We start from the raw sequence: 19,458 nt of genomic DNA on the forward strand, positions 1-19,458 counted from the left end.
TAGCATACACTAACATACAAAAAACATGGACATTTGACCAACTTATTGGCCCCCAGTGCAATATAGAATTACCTTTAAAATACTTTTACTGGTTCATAAGAGTCTCAATGGACTGACTTGCTGTTTCCAGTCCAGTCGGACCTCTCAGGTTTTCAGGTGCAGACTGTTCCCAGGATTAGAGTGGGCTGACTAAGACTAAGAGTGCTGAAAGTGATAAAGCTTACTGTGGCCCAAGTCTCTGAAAAAGGTTGTTTGATGAGAGATCAGACATGAGATCAATTAGATCTCTGCATAAATTTAAAAACACTAAAAACCTTTTAATTTACACATACCTACACTCAATAGATATATTTATTTTTGTCTGATTTTATTTTGTTTTGCTTGTTTTATTATATTTTGCTGTTTTCTCTGCCTTTAGGAAACTAAAACTAAAGAAACTAAAGAAACTAAAGAAAACTAAAAAAAAAAAAACTAAAGAAAATTTCATTTTAAATATTTATAAATTAATTTTCAATCCATCTAAAATACCCGGATAAAATGCTGGGAGTGCTGGTGCCTGAGTTAGACATATTTGAAACTATATTCAGTCCATTTTAGGAGAAAACAAATTTGAAAAAGAGAAATGACAGCGTGCGTCTGAGGGAGGAAATAGAGCATCCAGCCCAATACAATACAGCCATCAGAGGCTGGATGTATAATAACCTATAGAAATATGTTGGAAGTTATTATATTAGGTGTATTAGGTGTGAAGGTCATATGATGTTACAGAGCAGAAGTGGTCCCAGCTTGTCTGTCCTTTGGTCCAAACTCATTACCACATCAAGGTTTAACTCACCGTCTCTCACTCTGTCTTTCTTTGTTCGTCCCCTTGTGGTGACGCGTAAAAACTTCAATAGGCCCCTCCAGGATTACATCATCAATAATCCATTAGCATCCTTATGTTTCATCTCTTTCTCTCTCATTTTCCCTCAAACACACACACACACACACACACACACACACACACACACACACACACACACACACACACTCAGACAATAAGCAGTTTGATGATGGCTGGTTGAATGGCTTTTGATAAAAACACAATTACGAAATGGGTGGAAACCATTTTTATTAATACTGATTCACTCTCTATTCACCCTGTAAACATGAAGAGAAGGACAGCTAAGATGCTACATTAAGAAACAGGTGGAAACAGGTATATGGTGTGTCATGTTATGAGACTTAATATAATGTAAGAAGAGCAAAGTGTTGTAGAAAAACCATAAACCCCACATCCAATATTACTGACATTCAACATGGATGTTCCTCGATGTTACATATGAAAAGCTGGCTCCATAATCCAGTGGTGACATAAACATAGATTGTTAAAATATCACGTTTTACATCAGTAATAAATGTGTTCGCATTTAAAAGAAAGTTTGATTTCTTTTGCAAATTTCCCCCCAAAATGAAAACTAGATAAATGTAAAGTAATTTTGTGCCATTTTGCGCTTACTGAATGACGTGGGCTTACGGTAAAGTGCACTCCAAAGAGTCTGCTGTACATTTTGTTTAAACACATTATTTCATTAATCCAAATCACTCCTGCTCAGTATCATAGTACAGGTGCATCTTGTTAATCAAGCTAGACAGCCAGTATCTTCCTAAGTGTGTAAGGTCACTGCTGCTGCTGAAAGCTGGGTCTCCAGCTAAAACCCAACAGTTCTCAGTTGAGACTAGAGAGCGACCAGGAGTATGCTCACTAGTTTTTTCAAGCGCTAAGATCAATGAGACCTACGGAAAAAAACAAAAGAAATTTTTAACAGATATGATATTTGATTTTTATTGGGTAGATCCTACTATTGTTTAGATCACACCTCTAACACTGCAGGTAAAATCCCAATGTGAATTCTCTTGAGAACCGATCAAATATATCCGTATGTATTTGTATACTCCCTCAAAATTCCTTATCAGATCTCAACAAGCTCTCAGAGCTTCAAAACCACCTCTCAACATCACTTTTCACTTTTCTGTCATTCAAGCACACTTTGCCAGAAGACAAAAGGTGTGACAAATGCATTATTTTCCAAAGTTACAACTGTTTACGAGAACAAATTCTAAGAAGGAAAAAATACCAAACCAAAACCCATCCATCCACCCATCCATCAATTGCCTTCTGCTTATCTGATTCGAGGTTACTTGGAGGAGGGGGTTGGCATCCTGTCCCAGCTACTATGAGGTGACAAAACCCCCCAAAAATGTAAACATTTTGGTTCAACAACGGTACTTTTCTAGTTTCCCATTAGATCTGCTGTGAATATTTCAGTTCACAAGCTGAATCATAATTACGGTCAGAATTTCAATCTTATGGCTAAATAATGCACATTAACGCTTCCTTTCATAAATGCTTTCCATGCAGACACTGAAGCTGAATTGAAGCTTTATTGCTACCCGCCCTCGGAATAAAAAGATGAAGCTTTCTTTATTTTGATGACCGTGTGTCATTGGCTGTAGCTGTAGCTTTACACCTGGCCTATTAATAAATCTATACAAATGGTAAGAGGCACTTCTCTCAAATCCTTTCACAGAGCAGAAAAAAATGCAGTCCCTGAGGAAAACAAGTGAAAAACACTCACTGTGAAACACTGTGTGCGTGCTTTACAGCAAGAAGGCAGAGAGCAAAATTAGAAACAGACACCCCATCAGTTAGATCTCGTCTGGAACTGAAGCACTGAGCCAATGACAGGTCAATTCATCTGCTGCGTCTCGACTTTCAGCAGCGGCAGTGCGGCTTCCTAGGAGCACTGACCTTTTCACACTTCAAAAAAAAAAAAAAAAAAGCATGAGTGTGTGTGCAAATGTGTTTGTGCAGAAGGGAAGATGCACGTGCTGTGCGAGTAGATAAAGAAGGATGGAGCCTTTTGTGTGTATTCAAAGAACAAATTGAAGAAGAACAACAGAACGTGTATGTGTTTGCTTACAGGAAGAGCAGTGAGAACTTTACATATGAATACATTTGTGCGTGTGTCACCATTGCACTGAATGCTAATCAGTGACTCATAAAAACAAACACACATTAGAGGACCTTATCTTTCCCGGGCGTATTGTACAAAGCACACAGGTAGAAAACCACACAGATGATCCTGTGTCAGTCTAGTCCTCCTTTACCCTCGTCTCGAGCCTTGGTGCACTTGATCAGCTTGACAGTCCTGTCTTCGCATGTTGCCGTGTGCCTTTTGCATCAGCTTCGTGCTTCTAACAAGAGAAGGGCTGCAGGTTATAAAACATATTCTGGGATGGATGTCAAGTGCCTCACCTTGAATGTTTATGAAAGGGAATGAGCATTTGATCATTTATATCACAGTTTCATGCAAATAGAGGTCATCAGGTCAAATGTATAAATTCTCAAAAACATAAGTGCTTTACCAGGATTTTAAAAAGAAAAACATTCTAAATCATTAAGACCGATGATTATATTTCAGATGTTTTGGTTATCAAAGAAACTGTAGTTCAATACTGAAACAAAAACTCTGAGCAGCTTCATACACTGGAAGCTTTTCTCTATCTGTAAACAAGGAAGCCAAGCTGGACACCACTGAGCTTTGTTACTATCTTAACCAGAATGCCAGTAAAAGGACCAGACCAAGCATTGTCTCCCAATCCTTCATTTGGAACAAGAGAACACTATACAGATCTACACTGGGTTACCTCTGATAAGAGTTCTCAGCCATCTTTATGTTTGCTTCTCTTTTGGCAGGTAAGGCATTTTGGGCTACTGGACTATTTCATTGTTGCTTGAGAAAGGACCAACATGTTCTTTCATGACAACACTGGTTCTTGTAAATCCATTTGGTCCATATATTTGATTCTCTGTGCCCTAATTTGGCTAATCTGTGTGAGTTATGTGTACAATAACATCTCCATTTGAGTCTGCCTTTGCAAAAGTTGTGTGAGTTTTAGAGATGATTTAGTGATTAATGTTCTGTTACTAAATGTCTACAACTAAATAACACTTTTTAACTTTAGAGGTTCTACAGAAAAATTAAAATGTGCTTCTCATATATTCATTCACTTACACACACACACACAGAAAGTGCAGCTGAAGGCATGAAAAACACATAACATTCAGTAGCTTGCTTGTGGTTACTTTGACACGTGTAGGGTATGGGGATAAAAAAAACCCTAAAAACCTAAAAATCCCAATTTATGGTCAACCCACCTTAGCCATGGTCAGCCCTAATATTCAGTGGACTGAAATGATAGGATTGCAGTGGAGGTAAGATGATGCAACTCCTCTTCTTCTTATTACCATTTTAGACAGACCTCTTACAGTCTGATTCACTTTGGCACTCTCAAGCCAGCAGCTCCATCCATCCATCCTGCTGCTTATCTCAATTCGGGTTGTGGAGGCATCAGTCTCAGCAGAGAAGCCCAGACTTCCCTGATCCAACCAGTTCTTCCAGCTCATCTGGGGAAACACTGAGACATTCCCAAGCCAGCCAAAAGATGTACTCTCCAAAGAGACTTGGATCTGCCCTGGGGCATCCTCCCAGTAGGACGTGCCCATAATACCTCACCTAGGAGGCGTCCAGGAGGCATCGTCATCAGATGTCTGTACCACCTTAAAAGGCTCCTTTTATATGGAGTAGTAGCTCTACTCTCAGTTCCTTTCAAATGACCGACCTCCTTACCCTATTTAAAAGGGAGAGCCCAGCCAGCACCCATGTCAAGCAAAAGTTAAGATAGCTTTGCTTTGACAGTGGTACAGCTTGAACCAAACCCTTCTGTATCCTATATCCAGCACGTCTACTTCTAGCATGTCCATCCGGTACTCTCAAGAATAAATAAAAGAAGCATCATTTAAAAATCCATTAGCAAGCACTGAAGTGGTCTCCACTTATAACTTTATTAAGAAAGAATGATAGATTTGTAAGGACACAAAGGACCTTCTGAGTAAGCTGTCTCGCTATAATGCTTTCTTTGAAACTGCAGAACCTCATTGCATTGCAGTACCATAATGTGCAAAGGGGTCAAAAATCACACCACACTGGTTGGTCCGTTTTTTAAAAAAGTGCACACAAAGCGCTTTACACAAATTGCCTCATTCGTCCATTCATACAGCATTTTTTTCATACTTTTTCTATGTAAAAGCTTGCTATGTAACATTCACACACATTGATACTCCGCTGCCGTATTGGAGAGCACCTTGGGGTTAGTATCTTGCCCAAGAAGCAACAGCTGAAGGTGGCAGCAGTACAGGTTCTGGATTTAGGGAGGCACTGAGCACCAAGGATTTTTATCACAATATTAAAAACATTCCTTATATTTCTAATTTTGTTATTTTGTCCAGTTACTGTTTTGCATCTGAAAAATTGCCATAATTCCTAAACAAATACAACTATATTCTTGATACATGTTTTTTTTTAACATGGGAAAAATTTAAAAATAAATAAATAATAATAGTAAAGTAAAATATATATATTAAAAAGTGTCATTGTCCAAAAACGTATGCAGTTACTGTAGGCATCATCAAATATACAGTAGACTTTGTGGCAGTACATTTGAATTAAATCTCTTTCCTGGTAAGCTGCTGCTGTCCTTTGTTGAAACGGAGATCCTTGGTGGATTTTAGTCATTTTTCAGAGGATTCTTATTGAAATCGCACAGTGAGCGGCTTAAGGTCCTATAACCTGCAGTAAATACCCAGCAGGCAAGCTTGCACAGCATGTGCTGTATTCACTCTGCACAACTAGCTTATGTAAATAGATATCTGGTTAGCTCTAGACACAGTGTTACCTCAGGGGGAGAGCATCCTTCTCTCCATCCTTCATCCCCCTTTTTCCAATTTATTGCTCTCAACAAATATCTTTTTTCAGAAATTGTCACAAATATGAAGCTAGATGATAAACAGCTACCTGTTCAGTATCACTTCAAATGTAGCTACACTGTATACAGGTATCTGCAGAGCAAGAAAAAATGGCATGTTTGCAGTAAAGTTGAATAAGAGATCTGCTGAAATGGATGGAAATGGATATGTTGTGTTTTGCAATTCCCTCTGAGCTATGAGCTTATCATGAAGAACATGCCAAAACAAGTTTATATGCACGTACACACATACTGTTACAATTCTTGCTTATCATTACTATGGTAAAACATGTAAATAACATTAGCTTCTCTCTTCCTTTGATGTCCTCTGTAGTGAGTAAACAGCTAGGTCCCAGCAGTGATTCTCACCTGTTTAAGGGCTCAGAAGTACCTGGAAGCTACAGTCATTCTGCTTAATTTGAGACTGCGATCAACAGTCATTTCTGAATCTCCAGAATCTCTTCCTGTGAGGCTCCAGTAGACGGTCCTGTGTCATCGTTTTCAGCTCATCGCTTCAGCTGAAAAATTCATTTAAAAGCACAGATGAAACAGTACAAAAAAAAAAATATTCAGAGACTTGAAATAAAGGACAAAAGCGCTCTGAGTGACAGTGCAAGAGAAAAATAGGACCGTGTCCTAATTAAGTCTTCAGCCCAGATGAATTCATTGAGCCTTATTAGAGGGACCCGTAGAGACAATATCCTCTTCAGTCCTGGGAGAAATCTGGAAGTTGCCACTAGCAGAACACAATGAATTGATTTAGGAACTTTGCTATGACAGCACTTCACAATTTGAGGGTGAATTTTCTGTGTGGTGACCACCTGACCTGTCTGCCATATGGTTGGAGTTAAATGTGGTATCGCCTGAACCAAATCAAACACAAACAAGCTGGAAATTAAATCTATTCCGGCACAGGCAGGTGTGTAGTGTTTTGCCTCTACTGGCAGGATTTAAATTGGTTTAACTGGCTTGATCACTCAGCTGGATAAAAAGAAACTTCTATATTATACACTTGTTCATCAGTTCATACATTTTCTTCAGCTTTGGTGACCATGATATCTGAAATGTTCTCTACTTTTAGATTTACGACAGAACTGACAAGTTGGTCTGAAGCACGCCATTCTTTGTCACTGCCTACAAAAACAAAGGGCTACGATAACACAACACAAAAATCCCATCTACAGCTGTCAAAGAGAGTCTTTTGATGACTGCCTTTGGTCTAAAAGGTCCATGAATAACAAAGCATTGAACCATCTTTCATATAAACTTTCATCTGATAAAAACTGCCAGTTTCCATTAAATGTTTGAGTTTTTAAGAGCCAAAAGCAACAATGTTCAGCAGCATTAAGCAGAAATGTGGAAGCTTTTTCTGTGATAGAGGATAGAGGACTGTACTGGTTATCTGACATACGGCACACTATGACTGGCGCACCTGCTGGACAAACACTGACAGCAGTTCATTCATTCATGTTCATTATGCCATGCCCAATCAATTCTCTTGGCGACCTGGGGTTTACAGACGTGTGTGTGTGTGCTTCATATTCCCAAAACTCCTAATCCTCCTGCCTGGAACACACCCAGATTTCTGTAAAAGTTAGGCAAAGTTTTGGGTCACAGTTCAATAAGACAAACTTTGAGTGAAAACGAAAACTTCTCTCACAGCATGGAACTCCTTTATATGAAACACGTCCAATTTCCACACCTTCACATTTCACTGAGGAATTTCAATGTCAAACTGCTCTCTCTTTCTGGTTGTGTCTCCACTATGAAATCCGTTTGGAGAATGAAATGTATTTCTCTCATATCCATGCAGAGTACGGAATATTCCCATGAAGAATTCTTTCCCAATTGCAGCATTTAGGTAGACTGAGCTGAATAGTATTTATCTGCTCTGATGGTAGCTTAGCCTCTGCAGACCCTTAAAACTCCAACTGCAGCCCCCACCAACTTCTTCTGGCATGCCTTTTTTTTGTTTGTTTGTTTCATCCCTAAATGGCCAGGAAGAGTTACTTTGAAGTGAAGGTAAAGGCAAATATAAAAAGAGTGAGTGTCCTCCATGAAGAGGTGGCTTTTGGTTGTGGCTATTCCCCAGCCTCGCCTTGCCTCCGGCCTGCATGACACCACCTCCAGTTGCTAGCTGGCAGACTGGCGCATCACACTTATCCAGACTAGACAGATTATTCTCTAATACTTTGAAGAGGTTTCACGTAAAGAGCACTAAACAGGAACACCCTTCTCAACCCACTGCCATGACATGAAATACTAATGTGGCTAAAATTAAATGTTCACCATTCAAATCGCACCTCCACTCAGTGTGAGAAAGTCTGCGGTAGCTAATGTGATTATAGTTAAGCTAAGGGCAAGAGGACATGCAGCTGAGGTCTGAGTGTGTGCTAGGAGTATGAACTCAGAGAGAATTTTAGCATCTTTTTAATTAGAACTTTTAAGCTGCGTCAAAGTTCAGAAAGCCTTTTCTTTTTTGGCTTTGCTATTTTGGATTTCATGAACATTAACAGCCAGCAAATCACAACTGCTAACATAAAGGGACGACTTTAAAGAAATTCATTAAGTAATTAGGCACAATTACAGCTTTACAATAGAGTACCACGGAGAATGGATACTAATGGCATAATCACATTTTTGTAAAGGGGAGAGAGCTAATGCTATGCTATGGTCTGTGAAGCAGGCTCCCAGTTCTTGCAGTGGAAAACCTACATGTAGAGTTTAGTCATCAGTGATCGATATGAGATCAGTGTTGAAGTAGTGCTGCTTACTGGCCTCATTGTTGCCAGATTGTGCACATTTAAAAATCTCACCTTAAGCAAAAGACCTCCTGGTTATCCAGTTTTCCCTATTTGTCAGTATTTCTGGACTAGATTTACTTTCTTCAAAGAACCAACTGATTCTGTTGGTTCAAAAATGAATTTAAAGCAGCAGCTCTGATTTAAGGGGGAAAGGAAACAGGGGAAAGGCACTTTTTGTCTAGGGGGATCCAGAAACTTCTAAACTAACTCCTACATCAAATGAGTATAGATGAGTGCTGAGGAACATTCATGAGCTTCTTTCAAAGTAGTATGCAAATGATAAACAGGCCTTCAAGTGAATATTTTGAGAATTGAGCATTTCAAGCCCTGAAACTCATTTAGTAGTAGCTTGACTTGGGGTTTTTTTATTTTATTTTTTTTGTAAAAACGACAAGAATTTGACCCTTTAAAACCTGAACCATGAAATAACTACCAAATTTTTTTTTTACTCAACCTTCTGATGAATTACAAAAACCACATAAATTAAATATTAATTTACATATGGATTAACTTGCATCATATTTGCTACATATTCTCCCCAGTTTATTAATTATCGTGTTCTTTTGTTTTTACTGGTGGGACAAAAAAAAAAAAAAAAAAAAAAAAAAAAAAAAAAAAAAAGAAAACACTGCTCAAATATGATACACTTGACTTTAAAGGTTTAAGATGCGTTACATTTAACTTTTGTCATGTTTATTCAGAGACATGAACATTTTCAGGGATATAGTAAATAAATTTATTTTAACACAAATGACTTAACGTATTTAGCCACCAACCCCTACATCTTCATGAAATGAAAACATACATTTTTAAGTGCATTTAATGTTGAGATAAAAGAAGTAGAAATGATTAGGCTTGGTGAGAAGAGCCTTAAAGATACGAGAGAACAAACATAAATAATGTAATTCAGGGAAAAAACAAAACACAAAAAAAGTACTAAGAATAAATATGTACACCAAGGCAGCATCACTTCTCGAATATACGCACAGATACAGATGTTGTGTAAAAAGGCTTTTAAAACAGGTACAAGTGTACTGGGAAGAAACATATGGTTGTGATCTGTGGAACTGAACCTCTCAAATGTTAAAATAGAAGCTTTATAAAAGCTGGAAGCTTAAGTTTACATTAACAAGGTGAGTTAATTAGAATATTATTACATGCGGAGAGAGAAAATCTACAACACTACAATAAAACAATGACAATTGTCAGTTAAAGTGAGTTAATTAAAAAAACAAAACAAAAAAAAAACATAACATTGAAGGGCAAAAAAGTCAACACAATAGATTAACTATTTTCCCCTGTTAAATAAAAAACCTAACTTCAAAATTAATGTTAATTTATTTTACCATAGCATTTAGCAACAAACGTAGATGCGATTAAATTCCCATTTAAACCACATGTATACAAACATGATGAAACTTGGTCTATGCTTATAACCACGAACGGCACTGAGCGGTTGCTTAGAAATCAGGAAGCTGAATAGGGAAACAGAAACACTGAAAATGTAACTAGTACACAAACACACACAGAAAATGTCAAGAAAAACTAAAAATTTGTCCTTCATATTTTTTAAATTAAGTCAAACTTGACCAAAGCAGTGGCTATCAAACACAAACATGGCACAGTACCGTTCCAGTTAGGCCCTAGTGATGCAGTCTCAATTCAAACATTGTGAGTTTGGAAAAAGAAAGGAAGTCCTGGAAGTTCGCAGCAAATGACTAATATTAGCTGGATAAAGCATAAAAATTATGACCAGCTTGCCCCCACTGCTGCTCATATTTCAGATGGGAAGCCACAGACAGCTGCAGGACAGTTCTGATACTGGCAAATATCAGTAAGTCCCTACATTCAGTGCATTATGATGGCTTAAAGCCATTTCTTCTGGATAGGCTAAATCTGTGTAAGCCTAAAGCACCGGTTTGGACAAATATAAGTTTGTCGTATTTACAGGTAGCTTTAACTTTATGCAAATCGACCTATGTGGTCAAATCTTGCTGTTAGTGTCAGTCAAAGCAAACGAGGTGGAAAAGGCTAGCAATGACTCCTGCTGGTGCCTTCAAACAGAAGCATTTCAGAAGAGGTGGGTGGTGGAACGACTGAATGTGTGATACTTCCTCTCAAACATGGTAGGCAGATGGACCATGGAGGGTGAGTGGTGTGCCTGTAAATGGAAGAGAGATTTATTTATTTTTTAAAAGAAAATGACAGACATGGAAGAAAAAGTACTTATAGTTAGTTATATGTTAATACACAACATCCCTGTTAAAGAGTGATTCAGGTTTCTTGAAACACTACTTTCTATATTTATGTTTGTAACTGAGCTTGTTATCATATAGGAAACTGGATCTGCTACAAGAAAAATCTAATATGGGTGGAGGTATTTCATACAACTTGGAAAAATAGGTTTCAGCAAGGGAATATGAGAATGGCAGTTTTACCTATTATGTGTTTGTACACAGTCAACATTATTTATATAGTACCTTAACAGCAGACACCTCAAGGTGCTCTATATGAAGAAAATGCTAAAATATTAGAAACAGAACCGATCTGTTGGCAACAGCAGAAAGGAAGAGCGTTTGGCAGAACTAGACTCAAAGAGGGACAAGTCATCTGCCAGAACTGGCTGTTGGGGGTGAGGGGGAAAGATGACCAAATATTGCACTTGCCCTTACTGTCCATTTAAAAACAAACTAAAAAAAAAACAAAACAACAACAAACAAACCACAAAAGGCGTTAAAGGGCCTGAAAAGTGAAGCCAGTAAGCAAGTGCATTATTAAATCCAGTCTAATCGTAGGCAGGAGGTGACTCCTTCAGTTTCAAAAACACATCCCACAGTACAGACGTCTACAGAAGGGAAAATAAAAAACAAAATAGCCCTCGAGTCTGTTGATCTATGACTTCAGAAAATCCTTGAATCTCCAAACTGCAGTTGATTTTCAGCGCAGAACAAGGACCATCCCCAGATGCAGTCCAAGAGGATGGGAGTGAAGTGTCTAACCACAAGACCAGAAGCACCTGAATAATTTTGAAGATCTTGACAACGACAATCTAACCAATCAAACTAAAAGACAAGAAAGGGAAGGGCAAGCAGTTATTAGTAACTGGGTTTTTCAACTGCCCAAGTAGCCTCCACGGTGCTTTCAGTATGATTATTAGCTCTGCAAGAGGTGGTAATCACCTTAGTTTTTATTCAAATATGAAGAAATCAATTCTTGCAGGTACCAAGTTTTTTCTTTTTTGAGAAGGCAGTTTGAAATGTTTATTATTAGACTTTGTATTTGGGTACTCATAAATATGAATGAAGATCTGTATCAATTGGATATTTAACCTTTCCCACAATTAAATGGCAATTTAATGTTTCACCTCCCACTAAGGTAATTTAGATAATCTGTTGATTATCTGACTGCTTGCATTTGTTTTCCTGATTACAATTACTCTACACTCATTGTAACAAGTGTACAATGAAATCACTACATAATCACTGAAAGCTGACATAAAGCAATAAGCTCTAATAAACTGAAAATATTGCAGAAATTGCAATTTGGATAATTAAACAGCTTACAACCGCTTACATGTACAGTTTGTAACACTTAAATGTTTCAGATCAAACAAATCCAAATATTAGACAAAGGTAACAGAAGTAAACACAAAATGCAGTTTCTAAATGAAAATGTTTATTATTAAGGGGGAAAAAATCCAAACCTACACTGCCCTGTGTGAAAAGTTGACAGTGGTGTATCACGTCTTTGGAAAGCCGAGTTCAACTTCTCTAGCCACCCAAACGCCTGATTACTGCCACACCTGTTGTCAATCAAGAAATCACTTAAATCAGACCTGCCTGACAAAGTGGAGTAGACCAAAAGATCATCAAAAGCCAGACATCATGTCACAATCCCAGGAGATTCAGGAACAAACTAACAAAGTAACAGACCTTCCCAGGTTTACCACTCATGATCTCTTGGATGACGACTCATCCAAGAGGTCAAGTATTTCAGACACAGAACATCATACAAACCATAAAATATGGCGACTGTGGTAGTTTGATGGTCTGGGGTTGTTTGGACCTTGACTTGCTGTGGTAAATGGAACCGTGAAATCTGCTGTCTACCAAAACATCGAGAACAAGAGTATCCAGCCATCTGTTCATGACTTTAAGCTGAAAACGCACTTGGGTCCTGCAGCAGGTCAAGGATCCGAAAAACACCAGCACGTCCACCCCTGAATGGCTTAAGAAAAACAAATTGAAGACTTTGGAGTGGCCTAGTCAAAATCCTGTCCCGAATCCGATTGAGATGCTGTGACATGACCTTAAAAAGGCAGTTCATGCTCAAAAACCATCCAATGTAGCACAACTCCAACAATTCTGCAAAGACGAGTGAGCCAACATTGCTCCACAGTGCTAAAAGAATCATCAGTTATCAAACACTTCCGTTATTAGGTTTAGGGGGTTATCACTTTTTCCACACAGGCCATACAGGCTTAGGTTTTTTTTTCTCTTTTAATAAATATATAATAAATATTTAATAAACACCTTTATATATAAACTGCATTTTGTGTTTACTTGTGTTATCTTTGAATTCAGAAAATATTCAGGTTCTCTCAGTTTTTGAATGCATAGTTCTTAATCTGATATAATGAAGTTGATATAAATTCTATGTTTGCCCATTAATCCACAGCAACAGTTTGAAAACAATATTGTAAATTCTTAAATTTATCATTCACATTAAGGATGCAGAATCCCAAGCAAGTACTTCATAGAATCTCTTACAGAGGTAATCACTGATAGATGGTATAAGGCCAGGTGATGTAGACTTGTCTGTGCTGGAGTTCTCAAACATTTTACTAGACAATCATCTTATTTTTCCTCATCGTTTCACATATATTCTATTTAATATGTTTAAGCACCAGACAGAGTGTGTTTCTTCTAAAATTTGTGTTCTTAAAGCAATTTCTCTTTGTTGCAAAATGCTTTTCACAGACTCATATACATTTTGCTGGATGTAGACTGGTGATCAACACTGGTATTTAACAACTTTTAAATCAATTTTAATTTAAACAACGCCTGCAAAGACGTACTTAAAATACTTTCTAAAGGCATTGTATACTCAAGCTTGACTCAGAGTTAAGACTGGGAATGTGAGTCAGTGCGTACGCGTATGCACCAAGTACAAAGTTTAGTTTATGTGGTGCAGCCTCATTTTAATTACTGAATGCAAAGAGACAAACATTGTTACTCAAGTCTCTATGCCTTTCAGTCCAAACCTGGCACCAAACTAATTGAGATGTGCAACCTTTGCCAATGCAATCACACTTCAGCAGCTTTCCACCTGGCTTTTACACACATGGCAAGTGCTCTTTATAAGCATTTCATCAGAGCCACAGTTTTTCCAAATACCCTGTGTGAAAATGCACATCAGTAGATTTACGCCTATTTACAGTGATATAGCGCCAGTGTCATACAAAGCATTTTTACTCTAAACATTACAGTTTGCATAGATGTGTCTCTTATTGGAATAAATTAAGCAGAGTTCATCATAACAGTGATACAGAAGCTTTTTTGTTCCCCCAATCTGTGAGGGCAGTTGAAGTTTCAAGAATCAAGACTTCTTCAAGTTTTAGTTTGATTAGTTTGATCACTACAAGTAGTATGATAATGGTGAGAACCAAAACAATGAATTCAAAAATATTTCAAGCCTATAAGTCAGTTTTCCCTGTGAAAACTTAAGTATTTCAAGCTTTCTGTTAAGGTACAAATGTGTCTACATTTTGCTTTCTTTGTCGATAAAGTTGTTTCTTCTTGATCCAGAAGAGACACTTCTTGAATACACTCGACAACAGCTACTATTGTTGTATCTATAGTTTCTCATTTCAGCTCTAGCAAAACAATGATGGCAGATTCAAGGAAAAAAACAAAAAACAAAAACAAAAACCCTGCTCATTGCTTTTGGGTTGCCTATGCAGGAATGTTGCCACACATGTATCATTATCTACATGATGCCTGCATTTAAGATGCGATGGGTGTTTTTTTTTTTTTTTTAAGTGCACCTAATCAAAACAACACTTTCTATAAAAAGCTGGTATCATTATCAAGGAATTCTCCTTTTGCATCAGTGCAATTCTCACTTCATTTGCAATTCTTTCCCATCTGACAATTTGTGACTGAGCAAAATGCCCATGTAAGAAAAAACAAAACCCCAAAACAAAGCACAAACACAAACCAGAGACGAAACGGTGCATTTTAATCGAGTTCTGTAGAATATGTGCCAGAAAAAAGGGGCATCAGGTAAGGGCAACACCACGAGTGTCTGCAACCTCAATGCCACAAAAATCCTTCATACTGGTCCTTAAATGGCTTCAGCTAATATGAGGCATTGTGTGCCTAGTGACTCAGGCATCACATGTGGTTAAAATGTATTACAGATAACAGTTGACCTGCCACTAAACACTAAAGCTCACATAAAAAGTCACACTGACATTGTGAATACATTGACATTTTAATTTTAGTGTCATGTTTGTGTGTAAACTAGCCCAAATACACAAAGCTCACTGCATACAAAAACTGAAGACTTTGACATTTTGATTTTTATTCTTGATATTTTCTTCAAGTGGCACTAAAAAGAACGGCTTTGATCAAAACAAAGATCGATAAGAGACAAATCATCCTGTCTTATAGTTGTAACGGTAACTGAATCATTCCTTTTTAATATTCATGAGTTGGCTCAATGCAAAATGAAACAATCTGTTTGTGAAATCAAGACTTCACATCTAAATCTCTCCCCCAAAATAAGAGGTATCAATCTGGAATGACAGTCCCAGCTCTTCGTGACCCCTGCTCATTACTAACATGTACACTGTACACCACCTGGTGAATATTCCCATCCACCACCAACACCACCACTCTGTAATCTAAGAAATTCGTCAGAAAAATTACTCCAAATCAACCCTTAAAATCTCCACCCTTTACACCTATACCAATCTCCAGTGGAGAGAAGCATTATACGCAAACTGATGGAATCTCGTCTGTGTCGATCCGACTTGGGCTGTGGAGCAAATCTTTTATTTGTATTTTTCATTTTGCAGGGTCTCAGCTTCTAAGGAGTTGATTTGGGACTAGAAATGCACCAGTGATACTCTGATATTAAAAAGGCAAATGTGCCAAGACAGTTTAATGAGGATTAGTTTAAAATGGAAAATGAATTGGTGCACCCGAGACTGAAAGTGGACAACAACAACAATAATGTCTGCTCACGTCAAACTCCAGGACAAAGCTCAGCGATCATTTAAAGCAGAGTCTCTTTGCAAGGACTGGTCACGACAGCCTTCTGTGGATCCATGGGAACTTGAGGATTTCTGCATGACTCAGGAAAGCCCCTACGTTTGGCATTAAAAGGTTGAGGACCTGGGGAGCTTGCTTAGAATCCTACAGAGGGCAGCGGTCTGGACAAATGTAGTCGAGATTTGGATCGGGAATGTTTAGAGTTGAGCTGTGTGGAGTTTTGGACAGCTGAAGTAGAAGCAGAGGTGGGAGGATTTAAACAGGACGACTCCCAGGAAACAGGGAGGCTGGAATGAGTTAGTGCTGGTTGATTAAATAAAGAATCATTAAAAATGGGCTTAGATTTTCTGGTGACAGAGCAAGCATTAAGCTAGGGGTCTTGGCTCAACTCAGAAGCAATTTTGGGGACAGGATTTTTGGGGGGAGTGCAGGGGGTTCGCATACGATCAGGGATGTTGAATCTGATTGGAGGGTGGTCCAGAGAGTTAGAGCGCTGCACCACGGCACTGCTTTTGGTAGAATCATTCAAACTGAATGTTGAGGCAGCGCGAGGCATCTAAAGTACATAACAAAAGGGAGAAACAAACGGAGCAGGGTTTTACATTTAATGAAGGGGGGGGACGGCAAGAAAACAGACGAGCTAAAACATTACAAGGAAACACAGATCAGTACAGTAACTGAAGGCTGTTTATAGGATTTCTTTGTGGATGAACTGGCAGAAATGGAAAATAATCATGTTTTCATTAGTGTATAATCATCTGAAGGCAAATCCTACCATGTAGTATCATAGTGGTTCTACATTACAGAACAGATGAGTTTTCCTATATGCCTGGAAAGGCAAGGGCCCCATTATACCTGCCATGCTGCATCGTACAGTGCGAATGACACTGTACGACAAAGCTGACGTCAAATTGATCCCACATCCACCACCTGTCACCCAAGCACCTCTCAATTTCTATAACCTATGGCGCTACCATACATTTGTGTCGGTTTTCTTGCCATTTTAATGACATATGGGTTGACATATGACATACAAGCTCAGAGATTCACCTTTTCAAACTTGCAACAGTTTGAAAAGATGAGACTTTGTGGGGGGAAAGACAAAACCTCACACAAACCCCCCTAAGCAACTCTTTTGCTTCCAATTGTGATTTCTTCCATTTATCAGCACTGACAAAGAGGTTTTCTCTGACACCCATTATTCAGGAGAATACTGCAGCACAACAGTGAGCATGCGGCTGTGCAATCGCATTACTGGCGGTGTGCAAAGCAACCAGCAAGGCAGGTATACTGGGACCTTGAGGCGAGTTCACTTAGCTACAATCTGCAATGCCAACTTCTGGTAGAAGTCACTAAATCCTAATCTCTTCTAACTACACAATGTGCAAATACTAGCTTTGCTTGTTTTTTTTTGTTCAGTCAGAAAGATAACATTCAACACCTCGCACAAAAAACTCTATTCTTAGCCACTATTGAAAATAATTTATGGGGTTACAGGAAAGAAACTCCATCGGATTAAAAAAAATAGTAAAAAAAATAAATAAATAAATAAAATAATGACATAAATCTCTAGTCCTCATAAGCCAGCAGCAAAAGTTATATTTTGTCTAGTTTCTAAAATCTTTTTCACTTGCTGTTTACAAGAGGAACTCTGCATACTGCCATTAATCTGACTCGATAAGCTTTGAGCAATTACCCATGGATTACTCTGCAGTCTGCATTTACATGCATATACCATTAAAAAGAGGCATGTTACCCGAGATACTTATCAAAAAGGTAAAAATGTGATAATGTTGTACCAATACTACACACTCAAGGGTTTTAGAATACATTACGATTAAATTAACCACTGAAACGCGCACAAAAAGGAAAACAAGAAAGAAGATTATAGGACTATTTTTCTTTGCCAAAGAGAAGAAAGTCGCAGCACATTTAAGACCGCGAGCCCTTTTTCTGCTTTCTAATCAAGTTAGATGAAAGTAACTGACACCAATTGGATGGGTCTGATGGAGAGATCAATTACCTGATTCTCAGCAAAGGGAGAGAGATGGAGAAAACAGAAAAGCAATAAGGAACAGGTGGACAGATAGATTGTTAGAGACGGACAACCTCTTAGTATCCATCACTTTCATCATTTAGCACACACGTACACACACCAAAATGTAGTAACTGAGTTATATAGACGGTGAATGTGAGTATTATAATACAAGAAATTAGATGATCTCAGTTTGGCTACATCATTAATACACCTTGTGTTAGCTAGTACCAGACTTAATAACGCCATATAGATAAATGAACTTACAGCCAACGTGGTGCTGCTGCCGACGCGGTTTTCACAGCTCAGCCTCTGGCTTTTCTCATCTGAAGGACTGTTGGCCATGAAAGCCCTCTGGATCACACGCTTTGGGGTCTTGGTGAAAGAAAACGCTCTTGTCACCTAGTACACACACACACACACACACACACACACACACACACACACACACACACACAGGAAACGTCAATAATTTCAGTTTTGTTGGCAGGTCTCTGTCATATTTGTAATGGTAAAAGAAAAAAAAACAAAGCTCCACTTTTGTCCACTTGTTGCACCATGAAAACTAACACTTCTAGAACACCTGCTCTTCATCTTTGTCATAGGCGCCGCATGATATTTTTGCATTCAACAGGTTCTATTTTCAGCCACTTCATTTTGAGTATCTGTAGCTGTAACTCATTTTGCCTTTGCTCTTAGTGTCCATCACTGCTGAAGCCACCTGCATTACTAGAGGATTTATTTCTTCCAAACGCAGTGAAAAAAACCTGTATGCAGTTTTTCTGGCATTGAAGCATCTGTACCAGGCAGAGCATGGGTACAAATATGTAAAAGCTGTCATTATCAAGTACAGTCTGTTAAATGATCACATTTCATTTTTTTAAAAAAGGGCAAAGGCCTCAATAATTACAAAAACACTTATGACAAGAAGTGCCCACAACAAAAACCATTGCTCATCTAATGAGCAGGCATTTAGTCAACATCTGGTAATTTGGTGTTCTTTGATTTACATTTTGTTCAATTTGTTAAATCATTATCATATACTGTGTCAAAACTAACATAAATTAGTATATAGAACCTGGACTAACAGATAAACAATAACTGACAACCTCCCATTCAAGATCATCTACTCAGACACGTTCAGACAGATCCCAGCACACCAACTGTTTTCAGATAACTCTAGAAGGCCTTCCAGTATCCACAATGCTATTACTTTGCAGTTCAATCAAACATGACTGCAGACGTAAGCTTCTTTTTCAAACTAACTTTTTTATTTTGGCCAAAACAAGCTTTTCATCCATTTCTGAAAAATAAAAATCAAGTTGAAAAATGACCATTTTGACACCCTGGAATAAATCCAGCACACACTACAGAAGTGCAAGGAGACGTGTAAGGGACTTCCAGGTTACTACCAGCCATATTAACAACAGTACAGGTGATTGAGATGAAGTAGGTATGTTTTTTGATTTTTATTGGACCATTTCTGGCACTTTCT

At 38.2% G+C, this 19,458-nt stretch overlaps 1 protein-coding gene across 5 annotated transcripts in view; it reads right to left on the reverse strand.

Moving 5' to 3' along the window:
- Window positions 1–9,363: 9,363 nt before the first annotated feature.
- Window positions 9,364–19,458, reverse strand: part of ect2 (epithelial cell transforming 2) — a 38,770-nt gene continuing 28,675 nt past the window's right edge. For 3 of the 5 annotated variants that reach the window (XM_076880173.1, XM_076880174.1, XM_076880175.1), the window contains 3 exons: window positions 18,231–18,365; window positions 15,902–16,484; window positions 9,364–10,812 (listed from right to left, as the gene is read on the reverse strand). In XM_076880173.1, the coding sequence (XP_076736288.1) occupies window positions 16,299–16,484; window positions 18,231–18,365 (321 nt within the window). In that variant the 3' untranslated portion in view covers window positions 9,364–10,812; window positions 15,902–16,298. The remainder of the gene's footprint in view (window positions 10,813–15,901; window positions 16,485–18,230; window positions 18,366–19,458) is intronic. The other 2 variants (XM_014414229.3, XM_014414230.3) reach the window with 1 other exon arrangement.

This window comes from Maylandia zebra, linkage group LG23 (assembly GCF_041146795.1).
Source record: "Maylandia zebra isolate NMK-2024a linkage group LG23, Mzebra_GT3a, whole genome shotgun sequence".
Taxonomy (NCBI): Eukaryota; Metazoa; Chordata; class Actinopteri; order Cichliformes; family Cichlidae; genus Maylandia; species Maylandia zebra.